The following is a 19,165-nucleotide window of genomic DNA, read 5'->3' as shown; positions in this document are numbered from 1 at the left end:
GCTATTAAGTTTTTGGGAGTCAGAAGTTATCCTTGGATTTTTGACTCTACATTGGGGAGGGGGTTGGTGCCCTAGCCCCCATGTTGTTCAAGGGTCACCTGTAATTTTAGAAATGATGTGTGGGGCGCCTGGGTGGCACAGCGGTTAAGCGCCTGCCTTCGGCTCAGGGCGTGATCCCGGCGTTGTGGGATCAAGCCCCACATCAGGCTCTTCAGTTATGAGCCTGCTTCTTCCTCTCACGCTCCCCCTGCTTGTGTTCCCTCTCTCGCTGGCTGTCTCTATCTCTGTCAAATAAATAAATAAAATCTTTAAAAAAAAAAAAAAAAAAGAAATGATGTGTGTTCAGATAGGTAAAATAAGTCTATGGATACAGAAACTTAAGACTGGGGCAGAGATGGGGGAGGGGATGAAATAATTGGAGCGATGTTTAAATGTGTGTTCAGCTTAATTAAATTGTTAAATCACTTGGGGCACCTGGGTGGCTCAGTCCCCTCTAACTCTTGGACTCCTGATTTTGGCTGAGGTCATGATCTCAGGGTTGTGAGATTGAGCCCCACTTTGGGCTCCGCAGTCAGCAGGGAGTCTGCTGGAGATTTTCTTTCCCTCTCCCCGCCCGCCCCCACTCACATGCCCGCACTCACTCTCTCTAAAATAAATATATCTTAAAAAATAAAAAAGTAAATTGTTAAATTTCTTAATAATATCATTGATTTATTTAAATATTTAATTGATTGAAACCTAGAGAATGATTATACAACATGTGTATAGAACTCTCATAAGAAGTAAGTTCTGCTTATACCATAATATGTAGTATCTTAACATAATAAGGACTTTTTTTTTTTGCTCTTTATAGATTGATGAAGATCCTAGCCTCATTCCTGAAGCAACACAAGGAGGTACTTACAATTTTGACCCAACAGCCAACCTTCAAACAAAAGAATTTAATTTTTAAGTTCAATTGAGTGCAGCATCTTTCCCAATTCAATACGAAGCACCACCAGATGGCTACCAAATGACAAGAAGAACAACAACAAAAGGCTCCAAAACACACATGCCTCTTCGTTTTGATGCTTCTAAAGCAAGCCATGTCTCAGTCACTTTGCAGTTGCCAACAGTTACTATCACATGGACTGTAAATGCATATGCATGATTTCCTAAACTGTTTTAGAATTCTCCTTAACAATCTCAACTACCCTATTTTTCCCTGTTCCCTGGTGCCACACGCTGACAACTGCAGTCTCCAGTTTAGAATATTCCGTAGTGGTGGCATGTCAGCTGCCCACTTGATACTCCTTTGGAAAATGGTGCGCTGTGGATCAAGACACTTTGGTATGATGCATATACACATTGGAAGACTTTAAAGAGGTGCAGTCTGATCTGAGCCTCCATCACTGTCCTCCACAAACATATTTTCATATTCTTTATGTGGAAGAATAGATTTTAAAGTACAAGCCAAATGATTTTCATTGGTGGAACTGACACACAAAAAAAGTAACTTAAAAAAAGAAACTTGGTTATTGATTAAACAGATAAGTTTTAAAAAACTGTGCTTCATCTACCAGTAATTGATGTGTTTATTATCTGCCTCAGAAGCCAGGGTTGGAGGAAGAACTTTAGCTATGGATGGTAATGCTTTCGCCATTATACCTAATTTTTGAGAACAGCAAGCCCTATTTGACCACTCACTTCAGCCTGTGTGTTCCTGCTGTTTTGAAGTAATCAAATGCTGTGCATGGTCTTTTACCTGAGCTGCAACCTGTTACGGACTTGAACTTCTGTTTAAGTTGAAAGCAAGAGTCCCTCACTATAAAGAAAAAAAAAAACAAATAAAAAACAAACAAACAAACAAAAAACAAAGGTCTAAAGTCCTGATTGGTGATGTTTAAAAAAAAAATCTTGCTTTCAGCTTTCAGGAGTTAATATTTTTTGTTTTAAATTGATAATTGGATATGGTTGATTTATATTGGGTTTAAACTGTGGAGCTTTCATGTTTACTGTAATTTAGTCTTAAAATATTTTTTACTTAGTAACCAGTGCTTTTGATAATGTGGTTGGCAACAAACCAGCAACTATTTAGAAGTGTTATAAAACTTCATTCTTTGAGTATTGGGAAAGTTAATTCAGATCCTACTCTAAAAGCATATTCATATATTAAAAGATTCAGACATGGATCTGTGTAGAGGAATAATCTGCAGTTATTTGACATAAACCTGATTTGCAGTGATCTTTAAGCAGTTCTGCAAAATCTGGTATTACTATGTAAAGTCCTTGCTTTTGGTAAATTGTCTGACCCAGTTATTAATGAAAGAATAGGGATTTGAAAATTTTTAAACTGAATAATTTTTGCTGTCACAGAAATGGTTTTGTTGCTATTGTTTACTGGGTATAATTTCCCAATGCATTGATGTGAAGGGATAGAAAATCGAAACTAATTTAGTATCTGATGGGGGGTGTATTTACTGTGATGAAGATGAGACAGATGCCATCAGAGCTTCGTGAATCAGCTGGGGTGTTTTCACTGAGAAACAACACATAGCAGGTGTGCATTCATTACAAATACATGTATCTGCCAAGGTGGAGCCACTTTAAAGAGTGAGTTTTGTCTTGTATCTAAAATGGATACAAGCGTATGTTTAAACTGCAAGATTTTTACTTGCTAGAGAATCTGTTTTAATATAGTGGTTTGGCCTCTGATTATTTATAGGTTTTATAAATTTTAGAATCAATTTCTCTTTAAGGTGGCTCAGATTTTTCAACTCTTGTGCACATAAAATTGAGTTGAAGTTCATTGTGCCTTTTTTTCTTTATCCAAATTTTGAGTTAAAGCTTCATATGGTAACTGCATCCTGTTCAGACACTGTAGTCGAAATTTTTGAAACTGTGTGGTGTTCCCTAAAAGTAGGAATAACAAAGTCAGAGCTAATTAAGGTCACAAACTTCGGTGAAACCCTTAAAGTCCAAATCTTCTCGATATTGTGAATTGTACCCCTTCCAGTTTAGTTTCTTCTGGACTCTCCATACTACTTACTGACAGTTACCTTTTAAATTTTGCACACGTTGAGATTAAATTGGGCCTCTACTGTGCCGATTCCTATTTCCTCTTGTGTTTTCAGTGCGAACTAACATAGGTGAACATTAGCATCAAGTAGTGCAGACATACGTATGCATTTGCTTGATTCAATTTGTTGTGACCTTATCAGTTTGGAATTGGAATTTGCACCATTTCGTAGACAAAGGAAACTAAGTATCTTGCTGCACTTTTAAGTTTTCAGAACAGTGTTGAAAAATTGCATTGTTTTTATTTTTTTTAAACTCAGTTAAAAAAGACTAAAACGTTCTTTCAAAAGAGGCATCTAAATGTGTTCCTAATTTTGTATATGGGCTTAGGTTTTGTAACCAATAAAAAAAGCTGCTATCAAATATGATAAAACATTGAAGAACTTATTTCTAAAAGTTTCTTAATTTCCTAGTTTTGTTTTCTGCGGGGTTAGATTTAAATTTGGAACTATTTTTCAAACATCAGCCACAAGGGAGGCAAATCATGAATTACTCTTTCATTGTATTTTAATTTCTCTCTTCCACTATAACAAACCAGGACAACAACAATGCTGGGTTTCAGGTATTTTGTGACAAATAAGAAACACCCAAATCTTTATTAATTTCCTGAGCTGCTGTTAACAGTACTGCAAACCCGGTGGCTTAAAACAGTAGGAGCTTACTGTTGTCCAGTTCTGGAGGCCAGAAGTCGGAGATCAAGGTGCGGGCTGGACGCTCTGTGTACGCTCTGGGGAGGACCCTCTTTGTCTCTTCCCAGCTTCCGAGGACCCGGCAGTGCTTGGCTTCCTGAGCTTGTAGCTGCGTCCCTCCAGCGCCCCGCTGTCGGCCTCGTCATGTGGCCTTCTCCCTGCCTACCTCAGGTTTAAATACCATGACTTAGGCCGTTTGAGAAAATGGTGTGATTATGACTCTCATGAAAGAAACAACAAAATCAGACTTTATGGCTTGTCTAGTCCTTGAGAACAAGTAACTGTGGAAGATAGTAATTGAAGTAAACTGGGAAGTTTTAACCTGGGAGATAGAGGTTGTGGCTCTGAATGAAATCTTGGATTAATTAAAAGGACAAAAGAGCAACTGAACTTTTGAATACACAGATATTTTTACTTATTATAATGCCACTTCAAATTATTTTTGAAAGAAGTCAGTGTATACAAGTAAATAAATGTGATAGTACCTTTATGTCCTCTTGCCATGATTTCCTTCAGAAGAGTTGTCCTTTTTAGAGGATTATTTAATTATTGCAAGTGAAAACTCATGAGAATGTCCGTTGTCTTACAGTGATGGTTTGAATTTTTTTAACCCTAGTTGAACCGGGGGGATTTCAATTAAATCTATTTGGAGAAAGAGAGTGTAATTTCTGTATATTAAGCTGTAAGTCTTAAGGCATATAACCCAAGGAGTGCTCTGTATAACCCACCACTCATTTGTCTAAAGTTTTAAAAGAACTCTTTATGTTGTACATAAAGCCAAAAAGTAGTGGTAGAATGATTCTCAAAAAGTACTATGTAGAGATAGGGGTGTATCTGTCCATGCGTATAGGTAGGGCTCAGTACTATATTAAGAGAAAGTGGGAAAAGAGATGTGAGAATGTTCCCCTCCTTTAGCCTCCTAATTTGTCCATGAAACCCCTCAACTAACTTTGACCTAAATCAGGGTTTCTCCAGCCCTGCGCTATTGCCATTTGAGGCTGGCTAATCCTTTGCTGTGGGTTCCATCCTGTGCATTGTAGGACGTTTAGCGGCATCTTCAGGCTCTCCCCACTAAGTACCTCTGCGTTCCCCAGTCGTCGTGACAACCAAAATTGTCTTCAGGCATTGCCAATGTCCGGCCCCTGGGAGCCAGATTTGCCTGGGTGCAAACCACTGGGTTAAGTCATGTCTCTTTGTTGTGTAGTCCCAGACTTTGCTCAGATGCATCAGATAAAAAGAGGAGACAAAAATATACCTTTTCTTCATTCTCCATTTTAGGAGAAATCAAAGCCAGCCCTATCACCCATCTGTAGGAACTCCTGGTAGTACTAAGCCCCATCTATTGCAAAGGACTTAAGATAAAAATGGGAATATGGAGGAAGTACTAACCTTCTTGAATTTATCCTGTGGCTACAAAAAGAAGGTGTGTGAAACAAGCAAATGTGTTAATTGCCCACAGTTTTCACAACACTGCCCTGTAGCAGTGTTTTTCAGACCTGTTTAGTTGAGATATTTAAGTTCTCTGGGCAAGCTGGGGTGGGGCCAGAAAATCACAGCCTTGTCTGAAAAGCACTTCTTTGAAGCATTGTGAGAGATTGGCCCCATCAGGAAACTTGTAAGTTTATTAAAAATGACCAAAAGCAGTGGAACTATGGTTGAGTCATGCTATAAAGGCTGTCTTCCCTGCAGGGGACTTACCCCTCTTCCCTACCCTAACAAAATTGCCATCTGCCTTCTTGAGTCAGTCTCTTTTGTCAAACTGGTACCTAAAGATAAATGGGGCCTTGTGCCAAGTAACAAGTAAATCCACAAGGTAAACACATCCTCGTGGGACAGCAGCTTTACCTGATGATAAGTAGAGCAGTTTTATGGTAATATAAGCCTAAGTGTTACAGAGTAAAGGACACATTTTCTGTAACATTTTAAAGATAAAATCATATTTTTGAGGCAGGCTATTTTACGGAAGCATTCCTGCAGGAGCAGGAGTTGGGGAGTTTGAGAAGCAATGATGAAATGCTCTAAGCGAGCCTGTTCTACATTGCAGAATAGCTTTAGTTGTTACCAACTCTTGTCTTAATACCGAACAAAAGGCACCGCTGTTAAATGACCATCTCTGTAAATGAACTTTTGCTATTCCTCATTAGCAGAAGACGCAGATCTGCATTTGTCAGTTACCTTCCTCACCCTGAACACGCCATGCATTTCAGCCAACTGCATATAAAGTCGTTCCTGGAACTGGTTCCTGTCACATCATGCATTCCAAAGACCCCAAGAATAGAGTACGATGTGACTAGTTGCTGGGTAAAATGGAATAGGAACAGTCCATTATCTGGACACTTAATTCTATTAATGTGGAGGAGAATTTTTCAATTATTCTACCAGCTTCATCATAATTAGATTTGTGATCAAGTAACAGCCTCAGCTCTCTTTGACTTGGTAGTTAGGCATTTACACTTTCAAACCTAAATATAAGAATTTATAAATGCCATATTACTGATTTCAGCCCAATTTTCCTCATAATAAGATCAGATTCTGTTTATCCTTTCCATGTCTTCAGTCACAGGAAGCACCATGGTGAGTTAAATGGAGTGAAAGAAAGCAAGTACAGGGGTGCCTAGGTGGCTCAGTCAGTTAAGTGTCTGCCTTCGGCTCAGGTCATGATCCTGGGGTCCTGGGATCAAGCCCTGTGTCGGGCTCCCCACTCAGTGAGGAGTCTTCTCCCTCTCCCTCCCTCTGCCTGCTGCTCCCCCTGTTTGTGCACTCTCTCTGTTAAATAAATAAGCAAATAAATAAAATGTTGAAGAAAAAAGTATAACTAGAGCAAAAATAATGACAGGGAGCAGGATTACTAGGGACATGGGAGGGGCTAAAGAGATTGGTAGGGGCCAGGCCCCACAGCTGGTAAGTCAGTCTAAGAGCAATGGGAAATCATTATTACTCATTATCATTATCATTCTACAAGAGTGATGATAGAAGAATCATGTGTAATAACAATCCTTGGCTGATAAGGTAAGGACAGGAAATGTACTTGGGGTTAGTGGTATCTAGAGGTCACATTAGTGAGTGTGAAGCACTGAGGCAAGAGATGCTGAACAGCTTGGTCCATGAAATGGATGGGATCAAGGGATACTTGGTGCTAAAATAGGAGTTGGTGATGCCTTAGATCTGGAGTTTGAGGAGAGGGAAATACCAAGGATGATTTTTAGGTTGTGGGTTGCAGAACCGATGAGTGGAAGTAGCACAAGATAGGGAACACTGGAAAAGACTCAGGGAATAGAGCGTGATGAGTTCAGTTTGGGTTGTGTTGAGACATTTAAATGACTGTCAAGTAGGGCAGTTGGAAATACTGGTCTGGAGCTCAGAGGAGAGAGCTGGGCTAGAGATTTGAATTCTCCACTGTTTTGGTGGTTATTAATGCAGCGGGTGAGCGTGAAATTGCCTGGGTCCAGCAGTCGGAGTGAGAACAGGGTGTAGGACAGCATGTGGACTTCCAACATGAATGCCCATGTAGTGGAGGATGAGCTTACAAAGGGAACACAAGGTATAGATAGGGAAGTGAAAAGTAAATGCTGTGTGTTTCCTCAGAAAATGGAGGGAAAAGAGATTCCAGGGCCCAGAGATGCTGTTGAGAAGTCAAAGTGAGGACAGGAAATGTCCTTTGGGTTAGTGATAACAGATGTCACCAGTCACCATAGTGAGAGCTGTATCACTGAGACGAGGGTGGAAACTAGAGTAGGAAGGTCTGAGGAGCAGGGACACAATATGGGGACATTGAATCCAGTCAGGGTTTTATTTTGGTCAGAAGGGGAGGGCAGGGTCACTAAAGGGTGATGTGGGGAAATTGGTGGGGGAAATCCCAGTGAGAAAGATGTTGACTACACATGAGAAGAGTGATGATCAATTTTCTAAGGTACAGGAGAGAATCCAAAGCATAGGTGGCAAGACTGGGTATACTCACTTCTTCAGTCGGCATGCACTTACTTGAGCAACTAGTATATGCCAAACTCTGTGACAGGTGCCAGGGAAAGAGCAGTCAACATACCATCCATAATCCCTGGCCATGTGGATACTCTAGTGGCAAGAGACTAGCAATAAATGTGTAAATAAATAATTTATCTGGTGTTAAATGCTATTAAAATATGTGGGGAGTAACCAGCAGAGAAAGTTTTTGAAATTGTGCTCAGTGCCAGAAATCATATTTTTTAAGTTGTGGTAAGATATACATAACAAAATTTGCCATCACAACCATTTTTAAGTGTACAGTTCAGTAGTGCTAAGTATATTCACATGGTTTGCAACCATACTCCATAACTTTTTCATCTTGCAAAATTGAAACCCTATAGCCATTAAACAACTTCTCTTTTTATCCTCCCCCGAGCCCCTGGCAACTTTCATTCCATTTTCTGTCTCTAGGGATACGGCTACTTAGGTACCACTTATATATAAATGAAATCATACCACTATTTCTCTTTTTGTGACTGGCTTATCTCAGCATAATGTCCTCAAGGTTTATCCATGCTGTAACATGTGAGAGGATATCTTCCTTTTTATGGCTGAATAATATTCCATCGTATTTGTAAGGCACCTTTTGAAACAAATGATTTTTTAGCAGAAGTACCCTAGTGATACTTCGGTATAAGTATTTAAAATTTCTTTTCTTTTTTTTTTTTAATCTGAATCTCAAGTTTATCTGGGCATCCTGTATTTTATCTGGCTATCCAAAACTGAAAGCACAGGCTTGGTCAATAAGGGTTACAATTTTTTTAAACTCTGACTCCTTTGCCCAGTGCTAAGTCTAAGTAAGGGAGGCGTAAGAAAGAGAGCGAGGAGATTAAAAGCAAACAAGATGCTAGCAAAAGCAGAGAGAAAACGTTAACGTGGTGATCAGGACGAAGTGGCCCTTCATTAGGGGAGAGCTAGAATTGCCCACTAACAGAGCAGCGTGCAGGGTCAGAAAGCAAAGGTCTCGTGGGTTCTGGCTTCCGTAGTCGCTGAGCGTCCGTAGGCGAGTTACTTTGTCTGAGGCTGTTTTCGTATTTGTAAACTAGGAGAACATTGACCTCGTAGGGTGGTTGTGACTTGGGTAAGATAACGTTAAAAGAATCCAGTGTCAAGCCAATACGACCTATGGCTCCTCTCCCCCACCCATACTTTTGCTGCGTCTGTGGGTTTTTAAGAAATAGGGTCAGAGTAAGCCACCGGGCCTTTAAAAAGCCTGCTGCTGGCTGAAAATGCCCTTGGCGCTCACCTCTCCTGCAACACTTGCAAGGGCTTAATTAGAACCTTCTGTTCCTAAAATTCTTCCCCGTCTCTTGGCAAAATTTCTGCCATTTGGACTTCGCTTTGCTGCTTATAGGTTTTGAACCTTGTTGAAAATTAAAGCGCCTCAGAAGGTGTGCGTACTACCAGGCTTTGGGGCTGGGGCTGGGAACAGGTCTGGTCTAGGGCGGGTTCGTGAGCAAGATCCCGACTCTGAAAACCTCCCAGCTCGCCTGGCTGGCCCGGGGGCCAGGCGGGAAAGGAAGCCTCTCGCCCGCCCGCGCGCCCGCGCCGAGCAGCCCCGCCCCCGCGCCGAGCAGCCCCGCCCCCGCGCCGAGCAGCCCCGCCCCCGCGCCGAGCAGCCCCGCCCCCGCGCCGAGCAGCCCCGCCCCGCGCCGAGCAGCCCCGCCCCCGCGCCGAGCAGCCCCGCCCCCGCGCCGAGCAGCCCCGCCCCCGCGCCGAGCAGCCCCGCCCCCGCGCCGAGCAGCCCCGCCCCCGCGCCGAGCAGCCCCGCCCCCGCGCCGAGCAGCCCCGCCCCGCCGCTCCTCCGCGGGCTACCCAGTGCTGGCTGGCGGTCAGCCGGCAGCATGGGCGCGGGCTGGGAGCTGGGGGCGGCGGCGGGCCGCTCGCTGCTGCTGTGCGCCGCGCTGCTGCTCGCGGGCTGCGCGCTGGGCCTGCGCCTGGGCCGCGGCCGGGGAGCGGCGGACCGCGGGGTGCTCGCCTGGCTCTGCTACGACGCCCTGGTGCATTTCGCCCTGGTAAGTGCGGGCGCCACAGCTCTCGGGACCCTCCCGTTCCTGGTCGCGGGGTGTTCCCGGAAAAGGACCGGGACCAGTTGGCCGCCCCACGCCCTGCAGCGGGCAGTCGGTCTGCGGAGACCCGGAGGTGCCTGGAGGCCGCGGTGCTGCACCCCTCCGTTCCCTAGTGTAGAAAGAGCGCGTACCTTCCAGGGAGTCCCAGTTCCTCTGCCAATGAAAACGAACGAACAAAAAACCCTCTGGAAATGGTTATTTCTGTACTGTGTTATGTTAGTTTGAGTGTCAGCAACGCAGGGCCTTGGCTTCCGTGAACTGCACATCACTGTTGACGGAAACTAATGGAGAGCGAGTTTTTGAGTGCCCCAGAGCGAGCCAGGGACAGAGGAGGAGGCGCGAAGTCCGAGGGCCGGTACCAAGCAAAACGTCCCGCGTGCCCTGAGAGTAATCACCGTGTTTTGGGTAATGACTGTATGCTAGGCACAGCACTGTGTTTACTATTTCCGATCTTCACAACACCCTGTAATCTACTTACGGTCCCTGTTTTACAGAGGAGAAAACAAGACCTGCAAAGTTAGGTGACTTTACAGGGCCACACAGCTGGCATGGTTCCGAGGCAATGGGAGTCTGGCTCCAAAGCTTGCATTCTTTGTATCATGCCCGGCTTTGGGAACCGTGTCCCTAAAAATTCAACCCATTTTATAAATAACCAGGAGGTTAGTATTTAAGGGAATTCTGTTGAAATGCCCGCCCGCCCCCCGCCTCCATGCACACACTTTTTTTTTAAGGTTTTTGGGTTTTTTTTAAAGATTTTATTTATTTATTAATTAGAGAGAGAGAGAGAGAGCACAAGCAGGGGGAGCGGCAGGCAGACGGAGAGGGAGAAGCAGACTCCCCGCCGAGCAGGGAGCCCGATGCAGAACTCGATCCCAGGACTCTGGGATCATGACCTGAGCGGGAAGGCAGAGGCTTAACTGATTGAGCCCCTACAGGTTGTTGTGGGTTTTTTTTTTTTTTAATAACTATGGCAAAATAGCTTTTTTGCAAATATGACCTTGCTTGGATCTAGGCAGATCTGTGGTTGATGTGAAGCCAAAATTTATAGTATTGAGAAAGAAGAAAACAAAAAGGTTTTGATAATCACTTTGGTCTCTAAATATTGATCAGCTGGATATGTGCACATACCAGATGTGGCTGCAATGTGAAATTCTTTCTTTCCTAAACGCTTACAGTGGAAATAAGAGACAGTTAATAGGTCCTTCGACTCCTTTATTTATAGAATTGATTTTTCAAGCTGTCATTGGACACAAGGTCTCCCAAAGAATAGGGGCAGTAAAACAGGTGGCTAACCCCCTTAAAGAAAATGTATTATAACATATTTTAGATGTACAAAAAATGTATAATGATACTAAAACATACCCATTTGCCCACCTAGTGGCAAATCTGTGAAATTGGGATGTATCTTATAATTGAGGAAATAGGATAACTTAGCCAGCTTATATTAATAGGTATGTTTTTATTTTGCTGTTTACACACCATGCTTCAACTAACATCTTTGTACCCATATCTTAGAGATTGGTGAGGAGGGCACTTGAATGAAGGTTAAAGCCTGCAAGAAAATGCGTGCCCATAGTATCTTTGGCTGGGGGTTTACTCAAGAATACCCAGAAACGTGGCTTGGGCTAGGATCGGGAAAGAAAGCCTCCTGGAGAACTGGAACTACAACTTGCAGTTCACTCTAGAACCCCAGCTGCCTCTTCTGACTCCTTTAAACTTCTCAAAAGGGAGGAGATGTTGGGATGCGTTGGCCACTATCAAATGCAGAACTCCCCGTTGGATGGTGTTCCCAGCCAAGCATTCCCAGAGGCACTTCAGCCGTCCAACCACAATGTGGTTATGGGGGGCTGCAGCCCCGCTCTGCAGCCCAGTTGGTGATGGCCAGAGTGAAGGACACGCTGATTTCCCACCAGTGCACCTGGAAGGAGTTAAGGCAACGTTCCTAGAGGAATCGGCGGTGTGCCTCACTGTTCCTCAAAGGTGGCCGTGGGCGTTCTGTGCATGGGTGCTTCATGGTTTTCCCCTCATCTGCAATCTAAGTAGAGCATTCTAGGCGTGGCCAGCGCAGGGAGGCAGGAGATGCATGCCCGTGTTTTGGGAAACATCTCCTGATTGACTAGAGCACAGGGTCTACCTAGGGAAGAAGTGGGAGGACAGGCCAGAAAGGCACTTGAATGACAAGTAAGACTTTGAATTTCGTCCTGTAATAGGAAGCCGTTGAAGAAAGGTCTCAGGCAAGGAAGTAGCCTGGCCAAAGCAGTTCTTTGAAAAATAATTCGGTGGTAATTGTGTGAAGTCAGGAATTGTAAAGGGTCTGAGATTTTACCCTTCTTACAAATTAACAAGTTAGCCTTGTTGATTCCCCCAAATGCCAGAGGGCAGCACGGTGAGGGCCCGCCGGCACCTGCACACGCAGCGGGAGCGTTAACAGGCGAGGAACCGCAAAAGTGGGCTCCCATCTTATCTATCTGGAGTTGGGGGTGACCTCTTCATACTTCTCTTGAGAGAGTCCTTATCTTTACTCAAGAGTGTAAACAAATCTCTGGGAAGGAAAGGCGGGTCTTTATCTTTACTACTCTGGAACATCTCAGGAGAGAGAGATCTTTTTAAGCTTTACTGCCTTGGAGTGTCTCCTTATATAAAGATTCTTAAATTGGTGTAAATGCCTGTGCTCAGAGACCTCAGATGGTGCAGGAAAATGAGGGCCGCATGGAGAATTCTCTCCCAGCGGAGGGGACCTGTGGTGGATGGTGGATTGGAAAGGAGAGTGGAGAGGCAAAAAGGTCAGCTGAAAGCAAGTGCAGTGAGGAGTGAGATGAAAGAGGGCTGAGCTGAGGTGGAACCGGAAGTTAAAATGGGGAAGAAAGCTGCATCCAACAGACCTGCCAGGGGAGAATGTTGTAAGTTGAAGTGACCGCTCGGACGTTGGGGGGGAGAGGAGGTGGGTACTGTCGACGATGCTAATGAAGACAGGAAGGTCAGATTTTAGAACCGTGAATCTGCGGTTCTGGTGTGTGGTTGAGGGGAAATGGCCAGAAGGCAGTTGAAACTGCACGATGAGCTGGAGAGACAGATTCAGGGCAGAATGGAGGGAGTTGGATGTTTTTACTGCGTTGGAGGAGACAGCAGGAAGCTCTGGGAGGGAGCAGTTTCTGAGCAAGAGAGAACAGAAAGGTGACAATGCTGAGGAATGAGAAGAGAATCTTTAAAAATGCCTAAGCATGTATATATACTGAACAAGCAGGAAGAGGGAGAGCCAGGAAGGGGAGACAGTGGGCCACACCAAGAACCAGGAGAGTGCTGGTCCTGGGACCCGAGGAAAGGCCCGACACGATCATTGTTAATTGCTGCAGCACCATTTAAAAATAAAAAAAGGTGAAGGCTGAGCCGGAGCCTCTGGGTCCAGTGATTAAGAAGTCCATTAAGCTGTTGGTAGGGCTGGGCGCCTGGGTGGCTCAGTCCGTTAAGCGTCTGCCTTCTGCTCAGGTCATGATCCCAGGGTCCTGGGATCGAGCCCTGCTCAGAGGAGAGACTGATTCCCTCTCTGCCCCTCACCCTGCTCTTGTGCTTGCACGCGTGCGCTCTCTCTCTCTCAAATAAATAAATAAAATCTTTAAAAAAAAAAATAAGCCCTTGGTAAGGGTGCCTAGCTGGCTCAGTGGGTGAAGCATGCAACTTTTGATTTCAGGGTCATAAGTTCAAGCCCCATGTTGAGTGTAAAGTTTACTCAAAAAAAAAAAAAAGTCATTGGTAAAAGTATTGTTTGAGAAGCTAAGGACTTAGCAAAAAGAATGGAGACAGTGGGAAAGACTTTCTAGAGATTTGGTGGTGGGAGGAAGAGGAGTGTAGGAAGGTAGCTCGAAGAGGTTGAAGGAGCAGGCAAGGACTTTGGGTGCTGTCTGAGATGGGAAGGTCTGGGAGCATCTGTGAGTAAGAGCATGGCAGAGGGCAAAGGGAAGGGGCCGAGAAGTCGGCTGTGCAGCACCTGTCTGGTGCGGTGCCCGGCTGCGTGAATTAACCTACAGCAGCGCCGAATCTGCCGGAAACTACTCCCTGTCCTCAGATCAAACCCCTCTGATTGACTAGTTCCTACCCCACTTTCCTCACTGAGAGCATGACATAGGCTTGTCCTTCACGGTGAAGGACAGTTGTCATGGAAAACTCAGGCTTCAGTTATCCCCAGTCATCCTACCTTAACACTCATGGGGCTTCCTTTAAGAAGTCCTGAGTCCCAGTGGCTGCTCAAGTCCCTATTAATTTGTATATTTTGGACGTGACCCTTTTCCATTTAGCATCACCATCTGTTCCCACCTTCCACGACAATAACTTCAGCCTCCGACTCTTGGGATTCTAAAAATTTCTTCCTCCTCCCACTTGCTTTATCACTAGGTCTCAAGTTGCCTTTTAGTTCACAGCCTGTTACTGTCTCCTGTTCTCCCTTTCCTTTTTTGGCGTTGTCATCTTTGTGGGTTTTGCTGTAGAATAGATCTCCTCTCTGGTAAATGCAGCGATAGCCTTCACGCTCTTTGGCAGGCCTGGCGAGTCACAGTGAAGCTTCGTGATGGTTCATGGGCTGTGTCAACTTGACTGAGCCATGGGGTGTCTGGTTATTTGCCCACATGTTGTTCTGAGAGTTCTGTGAGGGTGTTTTGGATAATATTGACATTTAAGGGGCGCCTTGCTGGCTCAGGTGGTAGAGCATGTGACTCTTGATTTCAGGGTATTGAGTTCAAGCCCCATGTTGGGCATGGAGCCTCCTTTAAAATAAATAAGTAAGTAAATAAATAAATAAATAAATAATGCTTAAACTGGTGGACTGAGTAAGGGAGATGGCCCTCCCTGATGTGGGTGGGCCTCATCCAATCAGTTGAAGGTCTGAGTGGAACAAAAATGCTGACCTTCAGTCAGAGTAAGCCAGAATACTTCCTGCCTGACTGCCTTCAGACTGGTAGGTACATTGGCCTTTTCCTCCTTCAGACTCAAGCTGAAACAGTGGCTTTCCTGGGTTTCAAGCCTGCAGCCTTTAGACTAAAACTACATCAGTTCTCCTGGTTCTCAGGGATCCAGACTCAGACTAAAACGACATCATCAGCTTTCCTGGGGCTCCAGCTTGCCCACTCTCCCTGCAGATCATGGGACTTGTCAGCCTTCACAATCACATAGACCAGTTCCTCACGATGAATCCTTTGTGCGCGTGCGTGTGCGTGTGTGTGTGTGTGTGTGTGTAACCCCGTCCCATTGGTTCTACTTCTCCGGAGAACCTTAACACAAGCTTAGAAATGATGCCAAATTGAAAGTCCAAGAAACAGTACCCATACTGACCCACTGGCCTTTTTCAGGGTATGGGGGTACACAGCCCTTGGACTTCTGCAGACCAAAATCCAGTTTGTTTTCTAATATCATGAAGAAGACGTGCATTACGGATAGATGTCTAGGTGGCCACACCTCAGAAGGAAATCCAATTCTGCTGTTCCTTGTTTCCACAAATATTTGAGTGCCTCCTTGGGGCTGGACGCAGACAAAACACATGACCCTTGTCCTTTCAGAGCGTATAAAGTAGCAGAGAGTTTTTTTTCTAGTTGTTTCATATGGAGAATAATAGTTACTAATGTCACCCTCAGTATAACCCATATGAGAAATTGCTTTTGCAGGCAAGTGCTGGGAGAAGCTTAGTTTCTCCTAAAAGAATTGGTTTGTCTCTTGCTTTGACAGCAAGAACAATGTCAATGTTTCTCCCTTTTCACTTGGCTGCTTGGAAGCTCCGAACCACATTAAGCTGTATAATAACCACAAAAGAAGGTCTGCATATATATGTTCTTACTGGCCCCCTGATCTGGATTCTGATTCTTTTTAATATTTTTTATGACTAATATTTAAAAATTCTTAAGTACGTTTTACCATTTAATTGAATGTTTTTGTTGTAATTGACCTAAAATAGAAGACTAAGTATATAAATACTTCAAAAAATTTTGATGTTGCTAAAATTTATTTCCTTTGAAATGGAAGCAATATCCTAGGGAAATACCATGTTTGTTTTTTTGTCCTTTGTAACACTAAACACAATTCGTAATTGTTTTGTCTTGCTCTATCCCCAGTACCTGGCATGGTGCCTGATTTGCAGGAGCTATTCTGGAGAATTTGTTGATATCCCATGAATGGAAGAATGATTCTATCATTTCAATTTATGGTAGTTATCAGTCATTTACATGTTAAGCCTCAAATAGCTCAAATATCTAAAATGTCAGAGTGCTTTTCCTGTGTTAGTCAGTGTTTTAAAACAAAATTGGTTTAAGTTGTATATTCCTGTGACCATTGCCAAACGTGTAATATTTACAGATCTAAAAGGGGGGGAAAGGTAAAACTAGCCAGGGGTAATTATTATTCGTATTCTTAAGAATAGTCTTCCAGAATTTATATGAAAATATATTTCCAGATAAATGTTTTTTCAGAGTTCTTTTAATGAAAATGGGGTCCTACTATTCACCCTTTGTTGCTTTTTTCACTTAACTATGTTCAGCGACCATCTAGAGCAGTGTCTCTTGAACTGCTTCATAATTTTAAATAACGGCAGAGGATTTCAGTATACTTTATTATAAGTTATTTTTTTAAGATTTATCTATTTATTTGAGAGAGAGAGAGGGAGAGGTGTGCATGAGTGAGGGGGAAGGGCGGAGGGGGAGGGAGAGGGAGGGGGGAAAGGGAGGGGGGAAGCTGACTCCCTGCTGGGCTCAGAGCCCTAAGCAGAGCTCTATCCCAGGACCCCAAGATCACGACCTGAGCCGAAACCAAGAGTCAGGCACCCAACTGACAGAGCCACCCAGTGCCCCTTAGTATAACTTATTTAACCAATCCCTAATTGTTGGGCTTAAGGCTCTTTTCAGTTGCCAGCAGCTGTACAGAACGCACTGTGTGCACTTTTGTGAATGTGTATAATTATTTACCCAGAACAAATCCTGAAAGTAGGATTGCTGGATCTGAAGGAAGCCAGTTTTTAAAGACTCTGCAAAGAGGGCGCCTGGGCGGCTCAGTTGGTTAAGCGTCTGCCTTCCACTCAGGTCATGATCCCAGGGTCCTGCGACTGAGCCCCACTGTGTCGGGCTCCCCACTCAGTGGGGAGCCTGCCTCTCCTTCTCCGTCTGCCCCTCCGCTCCCCCTACTTGTGCTCTCTCTGTCTCTCGCTCGCTCTCTCTCTCTCAAATAAATAAATAAAAATAAAATCTTAAAAAAAAAGACTCCGCAAGGGTAGTCATTATTTCTATTCCAGTCAGCTACTTTCTCACAGCCGTGCGGCGCTGGATGTCCTTAGTAAATCCCATAGCTCTTAAGCACTGGCTCAGGTCTTCGGGGTCTCATATGACCCTTGACAAGATGCTCTGTCCAGCCTCCACCACAGCCGCCAACTCCAACTTGACCTCATTCGGCCCCGAGCAGAAAGCACCTGCCCCAGGCCTCTGCGGTGCAGCTCAGGTGTGAGGTCCGTGGGACCCACGCAGCTTCCCCCTCCCTGCCCTGGGATGGACCTTTGGCCCAGGAGAAATTCTTCTTCCTCCCTCCGCAGAGAAGCAGTAGTGCGGGTACAGTCTCTGGAAAAAGTCAAGACTGGGACAGCTAGCATGGTGCTGGGTGGGGTTACTAAGTTACTAAGCTCAGTGATGCAGCCTCAGCCCCGAGGACCCTCCCATCCCCCTTCTCTGCCTTGTTTCCCATCGTCCACCTGCTTCCAGCCTCCCTGGGAGAGCCATCCCCATAAAAGTGGCGGAACACAGTCTAATGATTTCCAGGGGACCCAGGCCGAGATAGCCTTTCTCTCTCTCTCTTTTTTAACTAATCGCTATTCCCACTGTGGGACTTGAACTCATGACCCTGAGATTGAGTCATGTGCTCTACTGACTGAGCCAGCCAGGTGCCCTGATACCCTTTCTCTTAATAGTTGCATATTATTCCATAGCGTGGATAATTGAACCAACCATGCAACTTCAGGTTATTTCTGACTTCTTTGGCCACTACAAACAGCCAAAATTTTATAACAAACATCCTTGAGCAGGTATGTTTTTTTCTATTGGACAAGTTTAATTGAGCTGAAAAAAATCAAAATAAATTGAATTGGCAAGCCTCCATCCTGTCCAGGAGTGGGAAATTCAACCCCTTATTAGGAGTCTTCCTTCTTTTGTAGGGTCTCATGAGAACCTGGGAGACGTACGTGATTCCCAGAAAAAAAGGAGTGTCTAAGCTTTGCTCCATCCTGATCCCATGATCCCCTCCCTAACAGAGCCTCATGCTTTCTAGAAGGTGGGCAGACCTGCTGTTCTGTGCCAGGCTTTGGGACAGGAATATGGGGCTTGGATCCTGGGGTCCACCCCTTAATAGCCTGTTTGTCCTTTTTTTTAGGACTTATTTATTTTTAGAGCGAGCGAGAGAGAGCACCAGCGGGAGAGGCAGAGGGAGGGAGAGAATCTCAAGCCCACTCTGTGCTCGGCGCAGAGCCCGACTTGGGGCTCATCACAGGGCTCCATCTCACCACCCCAAGATCACAACCCGAGCTGGATGCTTAACTTACTGTGCCACCCATGCGCCCCAATAGCCTGTTTTTCTATACGGCTCTTCATCTTTTCCTTATTGAGCTGAAAGGGGGGTTCATACGCTAGTACCGACAATTTCACTCATAGTTCATTTTACATCCTCTTCTTTTGGCCAAGAAAGTGTCTCCGCTGCATTTGTTGACTAATCCATCCTTTCTCCACTTACTTGAAATTCGATTTTTATCATATACTAAAATCTTTTCTATGCATGGATAAATTGGGAGGTTTTAAAAATTTGGTTCTGTTTTATGACGCTTTCAGTTTCCGTTCTGCCCATACAGTTTTCTATTATTTTAGCCTTATCGTGCATTTTAATATCTGACAAACGAAGCTTCTTCCCACTCGCTTTCAAACACTTAAAAATGAATCCTTCCACGTGAACTTTAGATTCCCTTTGCCAGATTCTAAAACTTGGTGTTTTGATTTGGGATTTTCTTAACCTCCTACATGAACTCAAGAGTAAGTGGTATCTTTACAATACTGAGTCTCTTCTAAGAATTGAGTGGATCTCAATTTGTTTGAATCTTCAGGTTATGGTCTCTTAAATTTGACTTCTAAATATTTCTATATTTTTATTGCTACTGGGAGATATTTTGCTTTTGTACATTAAGTGGTTGTTGCTATAAGAGGAAACTATTGGGATAGGTCTAAACATAGTAACCAACCACTTTCTAAATTCCCTTATTCTCCATTCCAGCTTTATGGAGTTATAATTTCCATACAATAAAATCCACCCCTGGGGAGTACAGTTTGCTGAGTTTGCTGAGTG

General features: G+C 44.3%; 2 protein-coding genes across 2 annotated transcripts in view; both read left to right on the top strand.

Moving 5' to 3' along the window:
* KPNA3 (karyopherin subunit alpha 3) overlaps window positions 1-3,430 on the top strand; it is a 90,341-nt gene extending 86,911 nt beyond the window's left edge. The window contains exon 17 of the mRNA XM_045796858.2: window positions 854-3,430. Within this exon, the coding sequence (XP_045652814.1) occupies window positions 854-952 (99 nt within the window). The 3' untranslated portion in view covers window positions 953-3,430. The remainder of the gene's footprint in view (window positions 1-853) is intronic.
* Window positions 3,431-9,525: 6,095 nt separating this feature from the next.
* Window positions 9,526-19,165, top strand: part of EBPL (EBP like) — a 31,800-nt gene continuing 22,160 nt past the window's right edge. The window contains exon 1 of the mRNA XM_045796857.2: window positions 9,526-9,763. Coding sequence (XP_045652813.2) covers window positions 9,593-9,763 — 171 coding nt within the window. The 5' untranslated portion in view covers window positions 9,526-9,592. The remainder of the gene's footprint in view (window positions 9,764-19,165) is intronic.

Source organism: Ursus americanus, chromosome 10 (assembly GCF_024610735.1).
Source record: "Ursus americanus isolate L20-20 chromosome 10, mUrsAme1.1.p, whole genome shotgun sequence".
Taxonomy (NCBI): domain Eukaryota; kingdom Metazoa; phylum Chordata; class Mammalia; order Carnivora; family Ursidae; genus Ursus; species Ursus americanus.
The sequence above is the reverse complement of the archived record's forward strand: the minus strand, read 5'-3'. Positions and strand labels throughout refer to the sequence as shown.